We start from the raw sequence: 16,060 nt of genomic DNA, 5'->3' as shown, positions 1-16,060 counted from the left end.
TATACAGTCCCTACTTATCAGACAATTCCTCTTGGGCAATCTGCATCGGCTCAGTGGAGAGAATACCCTGAGGTTTCTACTTCCTTTGGAAATTTTGGCTGGAGCCCTCAGCAATCTTGGCGATTTTCCGTACAAGAACCCTGGCGAACGGCGGTTCGAGAAACCAGCTCTCTTCATCCGTGGAACGAAGAGCAACTATGTCACAAACAACATGTTACCAGCCATTGGCCGATTCTTCCCACGTTTCCAACTCTCGGACGTCGATGCGGGGCACTGGCTAATATCAGAGCAGCCCGAATCATTCAGGAAATGTAAGGGTGGCTTGAGCAGCCAATGACCGATGATTTGGATGTACCTGCTGCTAACTTCTTGGCTGCCCTTAGCCGTATTGGATTTTCTGCGCAATGTTGACTGAATAGCAATGTTTGACTGCGGACGTCCGTTGAACAGCCAGTGTAAAACTAGTCCGGTGGCAAAGTCGAACCTGCTCGAGTTGCAGTATCATGCCTGTAAGCCCTCCAGGGGGCGGCAGCCTGTAGATGATATACATGTACAAGTGGCTCGTACAGTTATTTTAACGTGTCCCATAGTAGCATGAGACTTATGGTAGCTCACGATTCTACTAAATTTATGTTGTCACGATTGCCTGGGTTCTTTCCACGTTGCTAGGCACCAAAGCAAAACCAACGACCATGCCTATGCGACAAACAGCGCTTGGGGTTTCACCGCCAAGTTTTTGAACGTACAGATGTGGCCTTGCAACTACTTGGAAGTATGCTTATGTTTGAGATGGGGATGGATTGGCAAGATAGGGTCGATGGGATCCTGCTTGCAGGGAGGTACCATCCGTAGTCCTAAGTAGATGGAAGATGATGCAAGATCATTAGCATTTACCCCAGCCCTTGTGTGTAACTGTGTCTGTACGTTGTATAATTAGAGCCGATGCTCGCACCACAAAAGTCTCGAGTTACAAATCTCAACATCAGGATCACCAAAATAACCCTAGGATACACAAGGAGTTCATTTGCCATTTCTAAGGGTGTATGGTCCCTCCGTTGCCTTAGATGCTACGCCATTTACCATGACCGAAACAATGCCGAGGAAAGTGTAGGTAGCACCTGCGAGGTCCCCTTTGCCTCGCATATGTGCGCTCATGGCACTTTTAAACCTCTTCCAACACACGCTCCTTAAACTCTCGCTCAACTTTCTGACCTTGGTCATCTGTTCCCGACTCTCCGTGAAGTGCCATTAATGCACCAAGATCGAACTTGGGAGCCTTGAGAAGCTTCACCTTTCGGATGTGCACCTGAGTGATTTTAAACATTAGTGGGCAGGCCAAGTCATGCTTGCTGGAGGAAACCATGTGTATTCTAGCAGCTTACGTTCTGTAGAGGGTAAATGCCTTGGGTGGACTTTTCAATCTCACGGCCAATCACCTCCGGAATAAGCTTGGATGTAAGCTGGGTAAGAGTGCAGGTCGATGCCTCGCGCTGAATGATCTCCGTCATTTTGCGTCGGATGGCTCGGATCTGCGAGGAGGCAGCGTAGGTGGTCTTCTTGATCTGGTTGGGTCGTCGCTTGGTGAAAGCAATGGCGAAGAGACGGATGAGATAGTCATCGGTGGTCTTGACGGTAACGTTGGCTTCAATTAGAGTCTGCCATTTGCGGACCAGGGATCGTAGCTTATCCGAAGTGAAGTCGAGGCCGTGGAAGTTGGTCAGGCAGTTTTTCCCTTGGACCTCATCAACACGGAGGCGAACCTTGCGGAAGGCATGATCCTCGTCTTTCTGGAGATCGGCTAGCGATACTTCCACAATACGACCCTTGAGGGCATCATTCGCGTTCTTGAGGCCGGTTGTTCGATTCACGAGAGTTTTACCGACACTGCAATGCCATTGTATTAGAAACCGGCTTTCATCGCGCAAATCTCGTGGGGTGATTGCTCGACGCCAAAAAACCCGAAACTAACTCACTCTCGAATATTGAAAGGGCTCGGAGCCTAAAAAAAACATTAAATGTCAGTTGCGTTTTAGCAGAGGTGATGTGCTACGAACAGACCTTGATCGAGTACCAATCCTTGCGGGAAAACGGGTCGACTGTCTTCTTCTTGAGGCCTTTCTTGCCCTTTGAGAGCCTCTTGTTCCTGGAACTGGTCAGCTTTCAATTAGACAGCGTCATGGGAACAACTAACTTTCCAACTGCCATGATTGCAGGCCAAGGTGTGAGCAGTCGGATAATCCCAAGGTTGAATGTGTCGTTGGAGGGGCGTGAACAATTTCAATTTTTGTGTGCACCAACTAGGTCTAAGCGAAACCCTTCGAGAAGTTGGGCAGGATAAAAGCTTTATCCGAACGCCGCAGTGCCATCACATGACTGACTTATTTCAGCCATAAGTGAATTAGCGCCACTCCAACTTTATGACTAAGTACAGTATGTCGCGCCGACGCGCCAACGGGCCTGTAACAGGGTTAAAGTCCGGGTAGTTAGTTACGTAACGGTGTCTACATTTGCGCCTATTTAAGCGGGCACAGAGGATACCTGGTGGTTGGCAACAACAGCATCAAGAAGAACGCCAATAGATTGATTCTGACCCATCTCACGATCCTTGATTCGTCGTAGCCCTAGTCCGGGCGGACCCCCTTTTCCTCTGTTGCATGAGACTACCGACTATTAATAATATCATGCTAGTCCTCATCTAGTCTGGTGATACTGCACAAAATGTTTGGAATTTTCCTCATTCCTAGGTCCATTCAGGAAATCGTTATTATCCAATAGTTCTCCCAAGACTTAAAGTAAGGAGTACAAGCAAGTACTTACTCAATATCTTGCTTGTACTAACAAACCGATTGGATACTCTGGGATTGTTGTGATACTCACGTACAATGAGCCTGTAGGTGTTTAGAATTGAAGTATTGATGCCAGAGGCTGGCATGAGAGGAGGCATTAAATACCTTTCCTTAGCGGAATGAGAGCAGTTGTATTGTAGGAACAGCAATCGCGAGCCATAAATGCCGAAGGCGCCGTAACGAATATACACCATAAAACATCCCAAGTCGAATAAGTACTTAGCTAATTGGCATTGCTCTGGATTAGTTGTCTACTGGAAGTACTGTCCAAATACAGCTATTATTAATACTACGCACGAAGAGCTCCGCACAGTAATAGTGGAAATACACTTCAGTAGTACTCCGTAGGTGCCTGTATTTTTGTTGCACTCCCTTCAAGTAATAACCTCCTACGATAGCAATAACCAAAGTTGGTTACTCTAGGAGAAATTTGGTAGTGTACTGCAAGTATCTTGCCCCACAGTAAGTAATAAGTACAAGTAAGTACACGCACACTTACGGAGTACTTGTGGACATGTCTGTACATAATAAATAAGTAAGTACTTGAAGAAATTATGGAGTATTTTAAACTTGTGCATGTTCGGAGTACTGTCACCTACCTCACGGCGGCTTGTTATACGGTCCGTCCTGTGAAGTAGTCCGTACTACGGAAAGAACAAAGCACTAGCTACAATAGCCATAATACATACTTCTGTATATCCGGAGTAGTACGCGGGCTGTCCAGCTTGGTGTACTGTAGTTAACTGTACATGTATGTAGGTGTAGTGTGGATTTCGTGTGTCAGTGTACTGTACTCCGTACACTCACGGAGTAATAATGCGGAGTGCACCTGCTTCGTTCATTGTCCCCTATGATTTCCTAATTCGGCTAGGTGATTGGCTGGTTACTGAATGAGCTTTTGCATGTATTATACGTTTGAGATTGGCACAGTTCTGCTGATACCGGCAATAATGTCGATTGACCACAGTAGGTATAGATACCATGATGATGTGCATACATTATTCACGCCTCTGATCAATGAATGCAAAAAACTGGAGGGTATACACCAGAATAACATGCAATTACTATACATACTACTACGCGGAAACCTTCGGCCTGCCCAGGAGATACGGTCAGCATGCTACTCACCTAGGGTTCACACAGCGCATGCAGTGCCATAACAAACACGACCATGAATGGCCAGCAATATCAATTCCACCTACACTATTCTCAATGGAGGTTGCGGTCTCGAGAGTTCCATATCGATTTTCCAGCTTTCAACTTCGAGAGCTTGGCTAGGCCCAGGATCTGTTCTTCCACAAAACTAATGGTCGACGCTGCGAAGACAGATAAGTATTGAAGTCCACATACAGCCAGAGAAACTTGAAGTTACGTACTCTTCCCAAATTCGTCCTTGTACCGACTCTAGCTCTGTTTCGGTGAGCCGTTTACCGGTAGTGAAATACCCTTGGAAGACTCAGCCCTGAAAACACGCACCAGCGAACAGCTCAAACTTACCAGCTGTGATCTTGGCATCAATCTCAACCCTCGAGTCGGCCGGTATCATTTCATCCGGCAGCTCAACCCTCTCATGAATCGGGATGCTGTCATTATTAGCACCCCATTAGACCGATGTCAAAAACGCTGCTCACCCTTGCTTGACAATCGCATCATGCTTCATGCTATCAATTACTGTCAGTACCAAATGACGATAACCGAGTAGTTTGACGGTTCCCGGCAACACTAACTTGCTCATGCTAATCATCCTGTCAATCTTCTTGATGCCAAGCCAATGAAGAATATCAGGCATAAGAGCTTGGAAGCGCATGTCCTTCACTCCAGCAATATTCTCGGTACGGGCGAAATATTCCGAGGCTCGGTCCTCCCCACGTTTTCGGGCATTGTATACGACTGCCTGGTGGTTAATTCCTCTTCATTGATACTTCAAGGGAGGTGCGGTGAGGGGTGGGCAGCAGCGTACGATACTGTGATCTCGGGTCAACCAAATTATTCACGCAGCAATATCACGGGAGGAGGATGTAGGGCAGACATCCAGTATCAAGACGACCAGCCGCGGAATCCACATACCTTGGTTACTTCTCCCAACGCCCTGCCTTCTTTTCGGAAATATATAACCACTCCACTTCCGCCCTTTTGGGCCTCCTTGACCGCTTCTTCGATGCCGAAAAGCAGATAAGGGCGGCAGGTGCAGATGTCCGAACCAAACACATCGCTCCCGTTGCACTAGTCGTTGTCGGTTTGTTAAATCATATGCATATATTTGTGAAACCAAGGAGGTAAGCAGAAAATGGTAACTGACCTCGTCGTGTATTCTTAACGACAGCCGCGAATCGGGGTCGGACATTTTCGCCGGGTCTCCAAAGCAGTATACCGTCAAACCACCTTCTGCTTGTCAGCTCATTGTTTCATGTGTGTACCCGGGGTACGATCTGTTACCAATTGGGGGCAGGAAGATCTTGATATCGCCTCGTGTGATCAACTTCATCAGATTAGCATTCGATAGTCCGCAACTCGGAGGTTAAGATGGCACGAGTACCTCTGGGTAGCTACCACCGGTGTATTCAAAAAGAGACCGACGAAGGGTAGCCTCGTCTAATAAACAATGTTAGCGCAATGGGCGTGCCTATTCTATGCCATGGAGTAGCCTACGTACCGATGCCGAACCTCTCGGCGACTCCGGGGAGGTACCAAACCTTTTTGCACTTCGTTACGATCGTCGGTTTGCGGAGTTTCGACGGATGGCACTCACTGGCTCAACGGCAAACTTTGTTACTGCAAGCTCGCCGGATTCAGTGAGGATCACCTTCCCGTCAACTCTCCTGTTGCGGTGTCAGCAGTCAGGTAGTTGGCCGACGGTGCCTCAAGTGACAGGGAAAGTTACGCACAGTCGTCCACTTTTTACACTGTCCTCCAGCTCTGCTAACTGTTATGGCAGTCAGCAACTAGCCCGCCGATGGGACAGGCAATGCTGAAGGTCGCCCTTACCTTCATTCTGGCTTTTGTGATAGCAATTGTCGGTCGGAGGTCAACTAGAACTTGGTGAGTTCATGAAAATGGGACCTTATGGTAGAGCTTCATTTCGCACTTTGTTGCTCCTCCATGATATGCGCGTAAATCCACGGCGCTACATGGCCGAAAGGATCCATGGCTACGATCTTGCGAGGGTCACCCCACTGGGGGAACGGCCCGATATTAACAGTCGGCTCCGCGTTTTTGAAGTCGGGCCTAATCCAGGCATGCAATGCTAAGCAAAATTCTCCAGTATAACCTGAGAGCCCTGTGCGCAGGGTTGACGAACCGATGATCGATATCCAGTTCTTTGCTGGCCACAGCCAGTGCATAATAAATGGAGTAGGAGCCGCCGCTATGACGTGATGGTCAGCTCAGGGATCCCGGGAAAAATGTAGCTGGTGAGGGGAAAGAGTCTTACTGAGCTTAAAAACATATCGGTAAGTTATGAGTAAGGAAAGGGGAAGGGGGGTCAAGACGAAAACCCACCTCCAATAGCTGGTCGACAGCAACATGGAATGTCAGCGTAACTCAAGACTCGTTATGGGGTGCGCTTTGTACAGACCGTTACGACGGTGAATAGTTGATGGCGACCTTGAAACAATGACAGGCCCTCGCTTCTTAGGGTCAATATTTCCCCAGTCCATGGGGAGAGGGTTGATTCCAGTCTGGTTCGGGTACGTTCTGCTCATGTTCCAACTGGATTCAGCAAGTGTCTCTGATATGTCCTAGGGTACAACAGTAACCCACGTGAGAACGATACGAGTTGCGAGTTCAGGCTTGGTAGCCGACGAAACGGGCGAGGTCGTGATTGCATGAGATTCAGTTGTGTCCTCGACTTCAAGACCCACGGCTGCCGTGCTTTGTTTGACATGGTGATCCGAGGTCATGGAGCTAATTGGCATGGATGTTGTTGGAGCAGAGGCCGAGAATCCTGTACCAAGCTTTTCCGAAATTGACTCCACTGCAGCCAGGAGCTGCGTCTGGTCCCGTCGTATCTCATGGAGGACCTTCTGGACATCTGGGGTAGAGGCGGGAGGATCCATGGCAGTAATTAATGGCAGTCAACGATGAGGATAATAAACAGAGAATGCGAGATCGAGATGGTTGTAAGTTGGTTCAGGTCGGGCAGACAGAATATAATCTCCAGGCAGAATGTGGGAGACGGCACACGGACAGTTACATCCACTCAGCACTTGGGGTTACTCTAGGCTTGGCAGGGAAGGTCATCGGAACACCGTGCCCATTATAAATCAGTACAGTACATTGAAACTAACCTCGGTACGAGCTCCGACGTGTGAACCCTACATACGCTCGCTTTTCTCATGCAAGCTGCTGACCTCGGACCGACATAACACTCCAATTATGGGGCATTCATGTGTCTGACTTACGGGTACACTGACTATCTTTTGGGTCGATCGGTTTTATCGTCGAAAATACCATACCATAGAGACAGTGATTTGATTGACCAGTTCGATTTCAGTATGCTATTACACCCGTACATAATTATGATTTGATGTCAGGTCGGGGCTGAGAATGGGGCAGTGGCTTGGCCAGCTCCTCGGCGTTCCTGTGCACGTCACATCAACCTAGCGTCCCAGGTACTGTATATACGGAGGGAGTACTCCGTAATACTTACTGTACTTAGTTGTAAATGTGCGGTTCCCATACCGGGGGAGCAGGGTGACCATGTCAAAGTGGTGGGGGGCGGAGGGAGAATGAGCCGATCTCTGTGGAGATATACTAAGTACCAGGGTATTTAACTATGTGTACAAGTACGGAGGAGATGTACATATACATGTACTAGTAGTAGACCAAAATAATAAACTGGGTCCAGGTAGCTTTTTATAGGTCTACAAGACTAGCCTTTATACCTTCTTAGTATCCTACAATATTATTTTTTTTATCTTATATAATATAGTACTATATAGTACTATAGTATACTATATAGAATAATAGAATAACTGACTACTCTAAATAACTAATAATTAACTTATATAATAATAAATAACTATTATAATATTTATTTATTATAAAGTCTTAGATATAGTAACTAGACTATTATAACTTAATTAGGCTTTTTAATTAGCTAAGTTTAATATACTATAATATATTTAATTAACCTAGCTAAATGCCCTAAACGCAAAAGTATTGTAATAAAAGAGTAAACTAAAGAGCTAATTACTTATATTTCTTCTAGTATAATAGCCTAACGACTACCATTTAAGTAAATTCTAAAGGCACTAAATTAGAATATTAACTAATTTTATGTTTAATATATATTATAAAAACAAACCTATTATTATTATACTACCTACCTAAAGCTATTAATTAGTAAAAAAAAACTAATAGTTATAACTCGAATAGGCCTAAAACTATTAAAACTAAACTAAGGATTAATAGGATTTATTGTTACGGAGTCGTTAGGCGACTGCTCTAGGACTCTCAATGATGTTTATTAAAAGACTTGAAGGAGGGAAAACTACTTAGTAACTAGGGCTTCTAGTTGTGTGCGTGCTTCCTAGTGGGTCCCTTGGTACCCTCCGTTCTTATATATCGGGCTAAGCCCGATACCATAACATTTATGTTATGATATTAGGCTTTGCCTAATAGAGCTATGTCCTAGGACAGAGTCACGTACGGTATCACGTGACTCGTATCCTATAACTAAGCAGGCATTAGAGTATAAGTACTCCAATGCCTAGTACCTCGAGTTAGCGTTCCGTATAGCGTTCCGTAGATTTCTTAACAACTATTTCCGACCACTATATACTAGCAGTACTAGTAACTCCATAACAATTTAGAGCTTTAGTTTAATAAGACTTAGGTTTAACCTAGCCAATATGTAACAATATTGTATATCGTACTCCCTTCCTAGCCTACCCTACACTCTTTATCACGTAATGCGCGGACTACCTATATATATAGCCCTTCCTCTCCGTACTTACTGATTTCTTTCTCTTTTCTTCCTCCTTGGTTCGAAAATTCTACAGTCTTTGCATATACTGCCTTCCTGCTAGTCAGCATCGTAACAGTATTATAATATTAGGCTTTACCTAATAAAGCAATATCCTAAGATAGAGTTACATACTACTGTATATAACTTATACCATATAACTAAGTAGGTATTAGAGTATAAGTACTCTAATACCTAGTACTTTAAGTTGGAGTTCTATAGATTTCTTAATAACTATTTCTAATTACTAAATATATTCATTTTATTAGTACTTTCCTAAATAGTAAGCTACTTAAAGTTAATTATCTTAAAATTCCTAAGGGACTAAAAGTATTCATCAGTTTTAATAAAACTAATAATTTAACTAAGCTACTAACTAAGTTAGGCTATAACCTAATTATTAAATAAGGTATTCTTTTAAAAAAGGTACTCTATAGCCTAAAATAAGAACCAAAAGAACAATAAAAGGTACTTATTAAACTACTATAATAAAATAAATATAGCCCTTTGTTATGATATTAGGCTTTGCCTAATAGAGCTATGTCCTAGGATAGAGCCACGCGCTACCGCACGTGACTCGTATCCTATGACTAAGCAGGCATTAGAGTATAAGTACTCCAATGCCTCATACCTTAAGTTAGTGTTCCGTAGGTTTCTTAACAACTATTTCCGACCACTAGATACTGGTAGTACTAGTAACTCCATAACATTTAAGAAACCTCCCTTCGTCACGGCAAGCAGTAGGCCGCAGACTATTGAACAATGGATCAACAGGACAACAACGCACTACCTAGCGAACAAAATGCTACCGCTAGCCAACCACCACCCGACTGGTTTACAGAAATCCAGCAGTTACGCCAGCAAATCGCTACGGTAATGCAGCACCAAGCGTCCCGGGAGGCGCAGCCCGGTACCACGTCGGGATCGGTACGGACCCCCTTAACTGTCAATGGCCCAGCAATACTTCCCCAAGTCCGACGTAAACCAATACCAACAGGGGTACCATACAATGGAGATAAGACTACGTTTACAGCCTGGAAGATACTTATAGCCCACAAGCTAGTTACCGACCGCGAGTTCATCGGTACCGACAAGGACCAGTGGATGTTCGTCTGGCAGTGCTTAGCGCCCAAGATTCAGTCCCGCGTTACAGCCTTCTTCGAAGCAGGGCCGTCGTACCAGTACAACCCGTTACAATTCTTGGCTTACCTCGAATCCGTTTTCGCCGACCCTCACCGGATGGAGATAGCGCAGACCGAGCTCGAATAACTAGAGCAAGCAAGCAATAAGGCATTTACCTCATTCTACGTGCGCTTCGAACAAAAGCTAGCGTTAGCTGGGGGAATGAATTGGCCCGACGAAATTAAACTCGTCAAGCTGCGTCGCGCGCTTAATAAGACCATGCGGGATAGCAGTATTGGGCGCAATATCCCACGAGACAGTTACGAGGCGGCCGTTAACATTTACCGTAGCATTGCGGTAGACATTGAATCGTACCGCTTAGAGGAGAAATACCGGAACCGCTACGGCCGCGCAACAGCCCCGACAAAACCCATAACGGACGAGGACGGTAACGCACGGATGACGGGCATTAACGCAGCAACTGTAGGGCGCCGTCGCCCAGTAACCCAAGGAACAAGGACCAGCCCAGGGCAGTCGTCAAGCCAGCGTGCAACTTAGGTCCCCCGCAGTACAATTAACGCGCGCAAGGAGGAGGGCGCTTGTTTACGCTACGGATCCAAGCAGTACTTTATTAAAGACTGCGAAATGCGGCCCGCGGCGCGACCGGTATAAAATCTATCCATTCATCGGGTAAATACAGAGAGGGAGAACGTACAGGAGGAATCCTCAGACCAGTTCTCGGAAAACAAAGCGCCCCCGAGCTAAGTCTCGCGCGGGGGTAAGACGGTACAGACAAGGACCAAAGCGGGAGGACTAAGCGTTGGAGGAAGCAATTTCAGGATATCAAGGCGCGGTTGGACAGGCCGCCGTTCCTTATCCCAACGCTTGTAAATTCTACCCGTTTCTTAGACGTTTAAATCGATTGCGGTTGCGATTGTTATAGCGCAATCAGCGAACGTACGGCCCAAAGTCTGCGCCTTAAGCTTATTCCACTACCGGTACGGCGCCGGTTAAAGACAGCCGTAGCAGTAACACGCCGCCGGGGCGGCCCAACGGAGGTACATCCATATATCTCGCATATAGTACAAGTTGCGCTCGATATAGACGGCTGGGAGTCTCCAGCGGTACTATACGTAGTGCCAGGCCTTAGCCGAGATGCAATACTGGGCCTACCGTGGATGGAATACCGCGGTGTCGACCTGTACGCAGCCGAACGCCGCCTTACAATTGGAGCGGCAGGGGGCCAGGTGGTACAAGCAGCAGATACGCGGCCGCAGCGCGGTAGCTACAACCTCGAGATCGCAACTGTTTCGTCTGTTATGGCCGAACCGGAGAGCCAAGCGGTAGTTACCAACTTAATGGAGATCTCGGCAGCACTCCGCCAAGTAGCACCGAGCCCCGAGCCCAGCGGGACGGAGGGACACCTGCCCGCCTACCTAAAGGAGTTTGCCGACTTATTCGATAAGGCGCAGGCCTCCGGCCTTCCTCCGCACCGGGGACTGAGGGACTACCACATCAAGCTGCGAACCGGGCCCAACGGGGAACCCCCAGAGCTACCGTAGGGACCATTGTACAATATGCCACGGGACCAGTTGTTGGAGGTACAACAGCAGATTACCGAATTGTTGGACAAAGGGTAGATACGTACCAGCTCCTTAGCGGCAGCGGTACCGATCCTCCTAACCAAGAAACCGGGGGGGGGTTAGCGCCTTTGCGTAGATTACCGCGCACTGAACAAGATTACGATACAGGATAGGTATCCCCTACCGCTGATAAAGGAAACGTTGCGCTCCCTGTCAGGATCCCGCTGGTTTACGAAACTCGACGTACGGGCGGCCTTCCATAAGATCCGTATTGCGCCCGGCAGCGAGCACCTTACGGTATTCCGCACCCGCTTCGGCTTATTTGAATGGCTGGTCTGCCCGTTCGGACTTGCAGGCGCTCCCGCAACATTCCAGCGTTACATCAACGGGGTACTCGGAACTGATTTAGGTAACTTCGTAACGGCCTTTCTGGACGATATCTTAGTGTACATAAGCGGCTCCAAGGCGGACCATATTCGGAAGGTAAAAGGGGTACTTTAACGCCTACGTAAAGCAGGTCTATACTTGGACCTAGACAAGTGCGCCTTTGCAGTTAAGGAAGTCAAGTACCTGGGCTATATTGTTCAGGCGGGAGTGGAAATCCGGACCGACCCAGCAAAGATAGCCGCTATCCGCAACTGGGAGGCACCAAGGACCGTCCGAGGGGTACGCAGTTTCTTGGGGTTTGCTAACTTCTACCGGGAATTTATCCCCCAGTTCGCGGAATTAACAGCGCCCCTATCCCAGCTTACTTGCAAGGGGCAGCCGTTCCGCTGGACTACCGACGAGGACAATGCGTTCGAAGAACTAAAGCGACTATTTATATCGCACCCGATCCTAGTACAATAGGATGCAGAGAGACCAACGTTCGTAGAGGCAGATTGTTCCGGTACGGCTTTAGAAGGATGCCTATTACAAGTGGACGAGAAAGGCATCCTGCGCCCGGTTGCATACCATTCGGCAAAATTAACGGCCGTAGAGCGCAATTATATAATCTACGACAAGGAACTCTTGGCTGTAGTGCGCTGCCTCGAGGCATAGCAGGCAGACCTGCAAGGGGTGTCCGTACCGTTTACGGTTCTAACCGACCACAAGAACCTAGAATACTTTACCCGACCGCGGAAAATCTCGGAGCGCCAGGAACGGTAGGCTAAGAAGCTCTTGCAGTTTAACTTTCATTTACAGTACAGGCCGGGATCTCAAGCGCAACGGCCAGATGCACTATTACGCAGGCAGCAGGACGTAGAGCACCAACCCCGAACTATGCAAGTATTACAACCTGTATCAATTAGCAATTTCGGAAGTTCGCCGAGCACCCGTAGCGCGCCCGCAGAGCAACCGCCTAGCAACCTACCACCAGGATTACGGCTATTCCACGACACCAGCTTGCAGGAGCTATAGGACCAGGCAGTCATTAAGGACCAGACGTATGCAGTACGCCTAGATACTATACGTCGCGGAGACCGTAAGTTCCCGGACGAAGCAGATACGCAGGAACAGGTAGCCGACTGCACTATTAACGCGCACGGTGCGCTACAGTTCCGAGGGCGCCTGTAGCTACCATCGTAGGAACCGCTAACTACACGCGTTATCCACTAAGTCCATGACTCCCCTATCTCGGGGCACCCAGGACGAAATGCTATATTCGCAGCGCTAAAGAGGAATTACCACTAGGATTACATATCGGCAGCGGTAGGGCGATTTGTACGGAACTGCTACTGCTACCGCAGCTACAAGAGTAGGCAGCGCCGCCAGGGCCTACTGCGGCAAATTGAGCCGCCGGATAGATATTGGAAACAGATCTCCGTGGACTTTATAACGGAGCTACCCGCACAAGAAGAACAAGCGCCACAGTACATAATGGTACTTACAGACAGGCTGTCCAAGTACGTACAGCTGGAAGCTATAACGTCTATGACGGCAGAAGCGTGTACCGAACGGTTCAAGGAGTGCTGGTAGCGTTTCCGTGGGTTCCCGGAATACATTATATCCGACCGAGGATCAGACTGGGTCGGCCAGTTCTGGGCAACGTTATGCCGTATTGTCGGGATCGAACAGCGGCTGTCTACAGCATATCACCCGCAGTCAGACGGAGGCACGGAACGAGCGAACCAAGAAGTTCAAGCAATCCTACGCACCTTTATAGCGTTCGACCAATTTGACTGGCCGGACTATCTAGCGGCATACCAGCTGGCGCTAAATGGTAGGGACTCTTCCGTTACCGGTATGAGCCCGAACAGTCTCCTATTGGGATACGAAGTCAACGCAGTACAACGGGTGGAAGCTCCCACCCCAAGCGCAACTACGGGTAAAGGGCGAGCAGTAGCGTTCGCACAGCGCCTGCGCAAAGGCACCGAGCTGGCCCAGGCGGCAATTGCATTTGCATAGCAACGCTTGGAGGAAGAATCAAACTCCTACCGGCGCCCAGCGGAGCGTTTCCAGGTAGGGGACAAGGTATGGCTAAGTCTACGCTATATGAAGTCTCCACGCCCATCCAAGAAGCTAAACTGGGTAACAGCTAAGTATACGGTCGTAGCCGTACCGACCCCCCTAACTGTTACGCTAGATGTCCCCCGAGGTACGTACCCTACCTTTCACGTAGACCTAGTAGAGCGGGCCGCAACGGATCCGCTACCTAGTCAAGCCTTAACGAATACAGAGCCAGGGCCGCTCTTAGTAGAGGACGAGGACGGCGTACCGCAGGAAGAGTATATTGTAGAGGAAATCTTGGCCGCAAAGAACGCAAGAGGGCAAGGTAAGCGCCGCAATGTCCTGGTCAAATGGGCCGGGCATAACCAACCTACGTAGGAACCGCTGGAAAATCTATAGGAGACTAAAGCACTAGCAGACTACGAGCAAAAATGGGGTAGCGCACTTACTTACGACGGACCAGTCTCCTTGCGACAACGGCGTCGGCGCGGCTTGCATTTAACCAGCCCGAAAGGGGCGCAAATAACTCCTCCGTCCCAAACCGGAACGTCTCAAAACGAAGGACCCAGGTCGGCCCCGAAGAATTCCCAGCCCCAATCGGGGCGCTACAAGCAAGACGAAGTCTCAGCGCCGTAGCGCACAAACGTTAGGCCCTTAACGGCCGGGGGGAGGCGGCAACTCGCTCGAGTCATCCTCGACTAAGGACGAAAGGTAAAGGGGCGGGGCCGGCGCTAGGAGGCCGTCCGCAAACAGGACGCGGCGGGCAGCAACCAGCTCCTCGTGGATCGCGGCTATAAGGCCCGACTGCTGCTGTTGTACTAGCTCAAAGCTGTTGAGCCGGGCGTCCTGCGCGCCCTAATAGTCGCGCAGGCCTTGCACGGCGCTAGCAAAACCGCGCACTAGCATCTGCAGCTACTGCTGCTACACACCACCGCTGCGCGACGGCGTTAGGGCCTGCGAGGCCAGCACTAGGGCACCCATGGGGTCGCCGGGAGTCGAGGGCAGCGCCGCAGCGGCGGCACTACGGGCAGTACCGCCGGCGGGGGTGAGGGGAGTGGCGGGGACAACGTCGGCGGGAGTCGTCCTGGCGGCATTATAGAGCTTACGCTAGGTATCGCCAAGCTAGCGAAACGGGGCGGAGAGGCGAACGCGGCGGCCGGGCAATTCAGCCGTCTTGGTACGGGCAGCCGAAACAATGTAGTCGCCTTCGGCGGCGGCAAGAACGAGCTCGCGAACGATGCGGCGGAGGCGCGGATGCGGCGTTAGTAGGTGCGGAATCTATTCGCACCTGCGCCGAGCCGAGGCGCAGGTGGTGCAGCTATTGCCGCCACCACGTTCGCAGTAGGCGGTGCCGGTGCGGACCAGACGTTCGATGCAGGGCAAACATATCTGAGCCTCGGCGGCGGGGACGTTATACTCCTCGTCCGAGGAGTCTCCCTGGACGGCAAAGCCGCCCATCGACCGAACGGCCGACGCCTTGTCCGAGGCGTGGCTACGAACAGGGCTATTGTTGTTGTTGGGAGGAGGAGGAGGAGTATTGGCGGCGGTAGATATAGCGGCGCGGCGACGGGAAAGTGAGTAATCGACTAACATAAGCAGTTAGCGACAAGCGGTAGCAAGAACCCCGGTACGGCACGTACCGTAAGGAAGGCGGGAGAGCGGGAGGAAGCAAGAAATTGTAACGGCGGCGTTGAAGGAAGCGGCAATTACGAAGGAGGAAAGAGGAAACACGCAACTTGCCCGCAACGAATATATAAGAAATACGGAGGGGCAGCGCAACGGGGCCGCAACGGAACCTTAGCTACAGAAGTATTAACATATGCGCCCGGTAACTACCCGCGAACAGGACAGAGGCAACCACCCGCGAACAGGACAAAGGGGCAGCGCAACGGGGCCGCAACGGAACCTTAGCTACAGAAGCGTTAACACACGCGCCCGGCAACTACCCGCGAACAGGACAGAGGCAAAAAAAAAAAAAAAAAAAAAAAAAAAAAAAAAAAAGTTATTGGATTAATTGAGGACTACTGGAGGAATTAGGGAAGGAGGGGGATATGTTATGATATTAGGCTTTGCCTAATAGAGCTATGTCCTAGGATAGAGCCACGCGCTACCGC

General features: G+C 49.2%; 4 protein-coding genes across 4 annotated transcripts; 1 reads left to right on the top strand and 3 right to left on the bottom strand.

The window, feature by feature from the left end:
- Positions 1–1,162: 1,162 nt before the first annotated feature.
- DCS_00796 (40S ribosomal protein S1) lies at positions 1,163–2,205 on the bottom strand (the record flags this gene model as incomplete). Its single annotated transcript, XM_040798131.1, has 5 exons — positions 1,163–1,306; positions 1,383–1,884; positions 1,974–1,999; positions 2,059–2,143; positions 2,192–2,205. 5 exons carry the CDS (start codon positions 2,203–2,205, stop codon positions 1,163–1,165), a joined length of 771 nt encoding a protein of 256 aa, XP_040659014.1.
- A 1,944-nt stretch (positions 2,206–4,149) lies between these two features.
- On the bottom strand, positions 4,150–6,901 carry DCS_00795 (uncharacterized protein; the record flags this gene model as incomplete). Its single annotated transcript, XM_040798130.1, has 17 exons — positions 4,150–4,162; positions 4,223–4,292; positions 4,344–4,429; positions 4,478–4,507; positions 4,574–4,740; positions 4,914–5,069; positions 5,146–5,231; positions 5,283–5,325; positions 5,383–5,438; positions 5,500–5,539; positions 5,596–5,665; positions 5,732–5,769; positions 5,832–5,875; positions 5,932–6,071; positions 6,145–6,210; positions 6,417–6,554; positions 6,606–6,901. The coding sequence occupies 17 exons, from the start codon at positions 6,899–6,901 to the stop codon at positions 4,150–4,152; spliced, it is 1,539 nt and encodes a 512-aa protein (XP_040659013.1).
- Positions 6,902–9,573: 2,672 nt separating this feature from the next.
- On the top strand, positions 9,574–10,080 carry DCS_00794 (uncharacterized protein; the record flags this gene model as incomplete). The annotated part of the gene is made up of 1 exon (XM_040798129.1): positions 9,574–10,080. The coding sequence occupies one exon, from the start codon at positions 9,574–9,576 to the stop codon at positions 10,078–10,080; it is 507 nt and encodes a 168-aa protein (XP_040659012.1).
- Positions 10,081–14,867: 4,787 nt separating this feature from the next.
- DCS_00793 (uncharacterized protein) lies at positions 14,868–15,539 on the bottom strand (the record flags this gene model as incomplete). Its single annotated transcript, XM_040798128.1, has 2 exons — positions 14,868–15,030; positions 15,235–15,539. 2 exons carry the CDS (start codon positions 15,537–15,539, stop codon positions 14,868–14,870), a joined length of 468 nt encoding a protein of 155 aa, XP_040659011.1.
- Between the last annotated feature and the right edge of the window lie 521 nt (positions 15,540–16,060).

Source organism: Drechmeria coniospora, chromosome 01, assembly GCF_001625195.1.
Source record: "Drechmeria coniospora strain ARSEF 6962 chromosome 01, whole genome shotgun sequence".
Classification (NCBI taxonomy): Eukaryota; Fungi; Ascomycota; class Sordariomycetes; order Hypocreales; family Ophiocordycipitaceae; genus Drechmeria; species Drechmeria coniospora.
Note: the sequence above shows the minus strand (reverse complement) of the source record. Positions and strands in the feature narration are given on the sequence as shown.